The sequence below is a fragment of the Priapulus caudatus genome, unplaced genomic scaffold, assembly GCF_000485595.1.
Source record: "Priapulus caudatus unplaced genomic scaffold, Priapulus_caudatus-5.0.1 Scaffold563, whole genome shotgun sequence".
NCBI lineage: Eukaryota > Metazoa > Priapulida > Priapulimorpha > Priapulimorphida > Priapulidae > Priapulus > Priapulus caudatus.
The window spans coordinates 63,509-72,197 of record NW_014577624.1 but is presented as its reverse complement, the minus strand read 5'-3'; the positions used below and the strand labels follow the sequence as shown (position 1 = coordinate 72,197).

Below are 8,689 nucleotides of genomic sequence, written 5' to 3'. Positions count from 1 at the left end.
TATATAGTTATCCAGCTTTCTTTCACTCTCTCTTCTCTCGACTCTCTCTCTCTCTCTCTCTCTCTCTCTCTCTCTCTCTCTCTCTCTCTCTCTCTCTCACTCTGTCTCTCCCCTCTCCTTGCTATTAACACAGTGTGTCTGTATGTGTTGCAGGCTACGATCACGCGGTGTAGTCAACCTCTGTCTGGCTTCAGCGCGCGCTGCGTAGAGGATGAGCTGATGCTGCACTGCATCCTCAAGGCGAATCCAAGCTCGCGCTTCATGTACGTCGTCGACACCAGACCCAAGGTAAGCCGCCGCTGCCTTCATACGACGTGATCGGTCACACAGATAGCCCGAGTCAGCTGTTAGACTTATACGTGATATTTTTGTTTTTGGGCTACTCTGACGCGTGCTACACACGTGTGAAATCTCGTGAGGTGGTTAGAAATTCATGTCCCATCAGTGTCAGGTACTCATGTCTGGTCAGGAATTCATACCTGGTCAGGGATTCATTCATGCTTAATCAGGAATTCATACCTGGTCAGGGATTCATGCTTAATCAGGGATTCATGGCGGGTCAATGAATCATGGATCTTAAATATTACGAGGAATGTCAGGGGTATGTTGAGGAGAATTTAGATAAGGGGCTGCTACTGTAGCATGTGGGCGTGGATCGAAAATCAGAGCTAAACTTGGAAGTTTTATCGATCTTACGCGGGGAAAGAAAAAGCGTCTATATTCTAGCAGCTGATTATTCTCTTCGCGTAGTTTCACTCGACCATGAACGAGCGTCCATGGACCGGGCACAATAAATGTTGATTGTTGCGCTGTAGAGGTGGCGTCGACTTTGCTCCGTGTTGCATGCCGACCCGCGGTACTCTGATTTCCTGAGTTTCCGCATGCATGATGTCGATTCAACATGTGTGTGTGTGTGTGTGTGTGTGTGTGTGTGTGTGTGTGTGTGTGTGTGGGTGCGTGCGTGCGTGCGTGTGTGCGCGCATGTCGGTGTTTTTCCGCCAGCCGCAATGATGCAAATGAATCGCGTCGGATGGATCGGAGAGGATGCGAGAAAGAGTTGAGCGTGGCGGCTGCTGCATACCGCTATATACCGCTGATATTAGATCACTCGCGCTCTCTGACACTAGCGCACGAAGGGTCGTTGTCGTAACAGGGACTACAGATATGTACCCGAGGTAGTTTTAGGTTGTTTAGTATTATGTTTATATTTTTATATGAGGTATGTTTAGGGTTAGGGTTAGGGTTTGAGTTAGGGTTAGGGTAAGTGTTAGGGTTAGGGTACACTTCTGTAGTACAAGTCTGGTACACTTTGTGTATACATATATGTACCTCGGGTACATATCTGTAGTACCTGATACGACAACGACCCCTTGAGCGACACTAGCGCGAGGTCTTGGAAACACTCCATCTTACTGCAGCTGTGTTATTGTTATTGTTGGTTCGATGTTGCTGCATTGCCTGGTCGATATGTAAGCCGCGCAGTGCATACAACTAAAAATTGCGTGCCTCGCGAAAAGCGAAATTTCCATGTAAATTATCCGGCGTATATTGTAGACCAGTTTATTCGGTGAGCAAGCGGCGGTGACATCGCATGCTGCGTGGTATTTGAAGAGGAGCGGAGAGAAGGCGACAGGAGACGAGCGAAGAGGAGAAAAGATGATAGGAAATGAGGGGAAATGTGTGGAGCAGAGAGCAGAGGGGAGGAAAGAAAGCGGGAAGGACGGAGATGAGAAGGAAAGAGAAGAGAAGAGATGGGAGTAAAGGCGATTTACGCGATATTTGGCTTGGTACTCGAGAGAGGCGACGATACCACGTTATAATAGTGCTCTGATTCTCTCACGTATTCTAGTCTACTGTTTACGATGCAGAGATGCCAACCACTACGATTTATCCGTATTTTATACGAATTTCTATTCCTTTTGCACCACTACGACCAGTTTGTATCAAACTACGAATTTCACTGTGATCGAAAAATAATTTTTTGTCAATTATTGTCATTTTTTGTCAATTTATTGTCATTTTTGACACTCAGAATGCAGGAAATTGCATCTCAGAATCAAAAAATTTCTCGGGGGGCTTGCCGGACCCCCCTAGCAAACTCGGGTCACTATGTGACCCTCGAACTACTAATTTGATGGCCAGAAACTACAGATTGCTTCAAATATGTGTTGGCATCGATCTGACGATGTCACACAAGCAGTCGTGACGTTCCCAATCCACCTTGCTATAAATGTATCATTCCCTGAATAGTTGCAACGTATCATGACTAAATGACAAATGTCATAACAAGTTATCACCGTTCTTTCGTACGAACCCCATCGCCTGACAGCGAGAAACGCAAACACATAGTAACGACGTCACACGCGGGATTTTACCGGTTCGCAGAGAGAAGCAGGCGATCCCTACTGTTAAATCTGCGTTCCCCCGACGAAACGCTGTCATAAATGTTCGTGGACTCTCTACCCGTTCCTAATTGCCACATAAGAAATGTTCCAAAAAGTTAGCACAGACAACTTTTCTGAAGTGATGAATGTAGTTCGTAAAACGTAAGCAAACAGCCATGACCATTCGTTCAAAATTTATCTAAGCGTGCGCAGGCGGCCTAAGCTAGAATAGTATGTTTTACAACAACGGAATATCCCATTTCTTTCAAAAATACTCACGATAAACCAGCGTTGAGAAAATAATTGCTTCTTACTCAAACCTACTTTCGGTAAGAGATATTGGCAAAATTATTTGTGAGTGCGCGTGATGAATGGCGAACGTTCAATCCCGCGAGAGAGAGAGAGAGAGAAAAATCGAGGCAGAGAGAAAAATTGAGAGAGGGAGAGAGAGAGAGAGAGCAGGGGAGAGAGAAAGATTGAGAGAGAGCGAGTGGGGGAGAGAGAAAGATTGAGAGAGAGAGAGAGAGAGGAGAGAGAACGAGCCCACGAACTAGGAGATGTGGTGAAATCTTTGTGAGATGGCGTATACGTAGTCGATAGATGATGGCTGCGGAAAGCTGCAGCATGCATTTAGCAGATTATCGTCAAACATTTGTAATTTGTCATTTGTAATTTTGCACGCAGGTGAAAATAATTTCACCTGACGTCGCGTGCACATCGAGGACCATTAGTACTGCAGCCGTACCATGTGCGTAATTGTATATATATACAGCGCAACTTTTCGCTACGACTATTTATTTACGTTCGCACACGCAAAACTGATCATGAGGCATTGTATGTATGAATCGCTGCTTCTGCTGCTGCTGCAGCTGCTGCTGCTGCTGCAGCTGTAGCGATAATAGCGATTTGTACACACGCATAAAAGGGGGATGAAGTCTTTGAACTTGTTTACCGAACTGGCTTCTCTAAAGAAGAAGTGTTGTGCGGACTCTAGTCACTGCTGCGAACGCAATAATCGCGATCCTAACCTTAGTCTCTAACTCCAACCCGAACCCTACACTAAACCTTACCCTACCCTCTACTTACAGATACCGTATACGTAGTAGTTTGTGTATGCATGAGTGCGTAGTGTACGGGCGTTAGTATGTAATGTGCACGCGCGCGTGTGTGTGTGTGCGCGCGCGCGTGTGGTGTGTGTGTATGTGTGTGTGTGTGTGTGTGTGTGTGTGTGTGTGTGTGTGTGTGTGTGTGTGTGTGTGTGTGTGTGTGTGTGTGCGAGGGCGCGTGTGCATGCATGCGTCTGTGTGTTTTGCTAAGCCCTGTAGAACCTTTAAGAACAAAATCTCCAATCACCAAATCAAATCCATCATCACATCCTTGCTGTTTATAGGTGCCACGCGGGAGGACGGCTGTGTGTGTGTGTGTGTGTGTGTGTGTGTGTGTGTGTGTGTGTGTGTGCGCGTGCGTGTGTGTGTGTGTGTGCGTGTGCGAGGGCGCGTGTGCATGCATGCGTCTGTGTGCGTATGCGTGTGTGGCTGTGCGTGCGTGCGTGCGTGTGTGCGTGTCGAAATGTCGAATAAAGAAGCAATCATTGCTGCAAATAGAGTTGCTTTTTAAATTTCTGACCTGTGTGATTTCACTGTTTGAGACGTTGTCATCATGCGTTGCTTGATGCGTCGGCAGTGGCCGTGGCTTGTCCTAAATAACCGCTAATATAAATAATAAAATATAAATAACCGCTAAATAACCTCTAATACACCGCGTATTTGAGCCGCGCACGCAGTTCTCGTTCACTGCATGGGTTGCTTAGCAAACATATTTGCGGTGCAGCTATTATGCCTCACCGACATATAGTGTTGTCCATTGCAAAGCCGGTACCGTTGTGTCACACGTGTTTTGTGCTGATGTATCGCAGTTCATTCTATTTGCGTTAAATGTTTATTGTTGAACTCGCTCGGCATATTTTAATGGCATATGTCTGTTTCAGTGGTTATGTATATTGCTGCTATGACGCGTATCCCGATAGCGACATTAGCACACCGTAATCCTCGTTATCATTCGCAGCCCTACCAGCAGCAGTAGCATCATCATCATCATCATCATCATCATCATCATCATCATCATCATCATCATCATCATCATCATTATCATCATCATCATCATCATCATCATCATCATCATCATCATCATCATCATCGTCATCATCATCATTATCATCATCATCATCATCACCACCACCACCATCAGCAGCAGCAGCAGCAGTAGTAGTGGTAGCAGTAGCGGTAACGATAGCGGCAGCCGCAGCAGCAACAGCGGTAGCAGCAGCAACAGCAGTAGTAGCAGCAGCAGTAGTAGTTGCAGTAGTAGTAGCAGTAGTAGCAGCAGCAGCAGCAGCACGAGTATTATCGCGATTCTTGCGTATATCGTATATGGTACATCGGCAGCAGTACAGCCGTATTTCTTTCTCTGCAGATCAACGCGATGGCCAACAAGGCGACGGGGAAGGGCTACGAGAACGAGAGCTTCTACTCCGACATAAAGTTCATGTTCCTCGGCATCGAGAACATACACGTGATGCGCAACAGCCTACAGAAGCTTATAGACGGTAGTATATACACACATATATATTATATATATATATATATATCAAGAGTACCATAATAGAATATATATATATATATGTATTTATATATAAAGAATATAGTAGAATATATATATTTTTATTATAGACTCTTGTTATATATAGGTCTCGTAGACTATGTATATGCTGAGCAGCACAATTGCATTATATACGCAATATATACACCACCACTACCACTGCCACTACGGGTATATGGAAAAAACTCGATAATGCATTTTGTAAGTAGACGCATGATGCTGCCATTTGCATATATAGCCTCCCTAAAGTAATATTGCGCATTGACATAGAAATTGCATATTAAAAAATGGCAATATTCCATGGGGCTTGGTGGGTATTGCAATCCTACGAAAAGATTTTATGGTTAGCAATTGTGCGTGTCTTTTATATGCCAATTAATTATTTCTGAAGTTTTTCATTGCTCGTATATCTCTATTAGAAATTAATTTCAGAGCATTTTCAACGGTAACTCTCTAGATCTCTAGTGTAAAACGCGAACAAATGCCTAACTGCATATTATGTTGTAATGTACGTGTCTAACGAAAGGGAACAATCTTATGTGATTTCATCCCTTATTATTCGCCTAGTTTATTGCCGCTTTGGCGAATAGTTTCCTTTAATATGTTTACAAATTGGAATGCTAGAGATATTAACATGGACGTCTAGGGCCCACTGTTTTATACGGCGTTCGCAATCGCTTGCCGTATCGCCGCGCGCGATTTTCCGAAACATTTCTCCTGGACACCAAGTTATAATCGGCTGAAATATTTATCCTTAGTCCGATTTATTATTCCGTCGCTTCCGCGACGAATAATCGAAGGCGACATTTTCCCGCTATCGATTAGAATTTGCACTTGAAACGAGCGGCTGCATGAAACGCAAACGTCGTGTCACGCGGCGCATGCGTGCGTGCGTGCGTGGGTGGGTGCGTGCGTAGCTCCATAACTACGTGTCATGCCGGGTTTCGCCAGCTGCCTGCGTGCGCGTGTATGTGCGTGCGTGCGTGGTTGTGTGTGTGCGTGCTTGCTTACTTGCGGACGCGCGTGCTCACGTGTGTGCGTGCGCGTGTGTGGTTGTTGTGTCGTGCTGTTTGGTCAGTGAGAAAATTACCTAAATGGGAATTGCGTGAGCCGTCTCCCTAAAACGATCATCTCTTAAATAAATCGAGAAAATAATAAATATAGACAAATGTGGTGTTACTTGTCAGCATACATTATTACGGATTAGTTCAGCATAAAAATTATCATCACTTTATAGTTTCATTGACTATTACGGTTGGTGCTGTTATAGTCTAGAAATCAGTAAATGAACAGCAAACTTGCGGCTGCATTTTTGAGATTCGCGAAAATAAAATTTTTAAACACTCCCATCAATCAAGTGCACGTAGTTACGCGACGCAAATTGTAATGGACTGGTATCTATTTCACCATGTAGACAAATGTTACATAGTCTAGAGACAGGGTACCGGTCGATGACACCTCGCTAGAGCGGAAATCACGCACTAGTTTTGTTGATATATATGTAATCAAATCTCATTTGAAATGCAGATCGGCATGAGCATATGATCCGTTTATACTTTCACATACTCGCAGCACATGTAGAAATTAAACCGAGTGTCTGAGAGCACCTACATGCCGCATCTTGTCTATTTAATACGCTAATACTAATTAATCTATATACGTATGTATAACACGTAGTGTGCGCGCACGAACCGGGTGATATAACGTCTGCTGACCCATGTCCTGTCAGTTAGGGACAATGATGCGTAACAACAAAATTCCCTCCGTTCCCCGCGTGATAGTTTCGCAAGTTATTTCGCTTTATTTATTTTCGCTTATTTCGCGTCCACCGGGAGAAGGCAGGGGAGGGGGGTGGTGTTAAAACTACGTGCGAGTGATGTAAAACTCGCGACGCCGGCGCAGTTCTGCGAGGAGGTCGTTAAAAAGGCGTTTGTTGCGTTGTGTTACGGTTAATCGATGTGCAGCCGGAGATCAGGCAGCTCGGGGGATTGACCTTGTGCGCCATCGCTCTGGGGGCCCGTTGTCAGAAACAGTCACGATTGAAATTCATATAAGTCCTTAAAGCCCATGCGAATGCAACTAAGTGTATTTTGCAATAAAAATACATGTAAAATTTACGTCTTTAAATGTGATGACCTTGGCACGGCACTTGACCTTAAAATTTATGGAATTTTTGAGTATGATGTTATAAGCCAGCCATGACTGACTATTTTACGGGCCCCCGGTCGCGTAATTGCCCAATGTTGTGCTGTGTTTTGTTACCCACACGTAGTATCAAGAGTAGATAATAACATGTTATTATCTACTCTTGGTAGTATGTTGGTCTGTGAATGTGTGCGTGTGCGTGTGCGTGTGCGTGTGCGTGTGCGTGTGCGTGCGCGCGCGTGTGCGTGCGTGAGTGTGTTGTGTTCGCACGTGAGTGTACAATGTGTGCGCGCGAGCGTGTACAATGTGTGCGCGCGAACTTGTTGTGTGCGTTGGTCAGTGTGTAGTGTGCGTGCGTGAGTGTACAATGTGCCTACGTGAGGGTGCAGTGTTCTTGCATGCGTGCGTGTGTGAGTGTGCGTTCACGGATGTAATATGTCAGTGCATCGAAGTTATCTTCAATTCATTCATCAACATTACGTATCACTGGTGCAGCCGAACGCCTTCGACCAAAAAATCCTCTCATATCGATTCTCTGAAAACGATGATACTGCCTGCATTAACACTATCACTCGAATTTTACATTCCTGGAGCGCATCGCGGATAGATGCGGAGATTCCGCGCAGTGCCCGTGCGTGTCATGAAATTGAAGTGCCTATAGTACGCTCTTCCCTGCTCAGCAAAGTTGTCCCTATCGTGAAAGTTTACGCGTCATGCCGACCGAAAATCAATTAAGCGGAGAGTGTCGGAGCTAGCGAATCCGAATCAGATAACTCTTCCCGGTCGCCGTCACTCATTTCTCGTCGACAGAAAGGCATGATTTCCGATGAGAGCGACGTTACTGCATCTCGAATTTGCAATTTCGTCCAATAATTTGCAGCGTAACTGAATTGTAAACGATCCATTATTGCCCCGATGTCACGTGTGAGCTGCGTTGGTGTCGTTGTTGTTGTTGTTTACTTGCAGTTTGTATGCTGATTGTTGTTGTTTCTGTTGTTGTTTATTTGCAGAGAGCGAAGTGACTATTGTTACTTATCTACAGTGTGTTGACCAACCGTTGTTGTGTGTGAACCGATTGTTGTTGTTATTTAATTGCAGTGTGTTAATCGACCGGTGCTGTTATTTTATTGCAGTGCATATTTAATTGCAGTGTGTAAGCCGACCGGTGCTGTTATTTATTTACAGTGTGTGAGCCGACCGGTGTTGTTATTTTATCCCCCGCAAAGAAGTTGGTTTCATGTCTGTCCAGTCGCCGCCACTCGGTTCGCCGCACACACTTTCCCTTCCGCTCTATAACTCGACCCCCAATTGACCTAGCACTACCAAACTTGGTATACTGACACATCTTGGGGAGAAGGTGTGTCGCGTACCAAAACCACGTCATTGCGGCTTTTATTTGACCTTGACCTTGACCTTGATTATATTTCATTTCCGCTCTATAACTCGGCCCCTAATTGACCTAGTGCAAGCAAACTTTGTATACTTACAAATCTTGGGGAGAA

At 45.0% G+C, this 8,689-nt stretch overlaps 1 protein-coding gene across 1 annotated transcript in view; it reads left to right on the top strand.

The window, feature by feature from the left end:
* Nucleotides 1–8,689, top strand: part of LOC106811681 (myotubularin-related protein 6-like) — a 108,660-nt gene that overhangs the window by 77,151 nt on the left and 22,820 nt on the right. The window contains exons 5-6 of the mRNA XM_014815383.1: nt 154–288; nt 4,857–4,989. Of these exons, the coding sequence (XP_014670869.1) occupies nt 154–288; nt 4,857–4,989 (268 nt within the window). The remainder of the gene's footprint in view (nt 1–153; nt 289–4,856; nt 4,990–8,689) is intronic.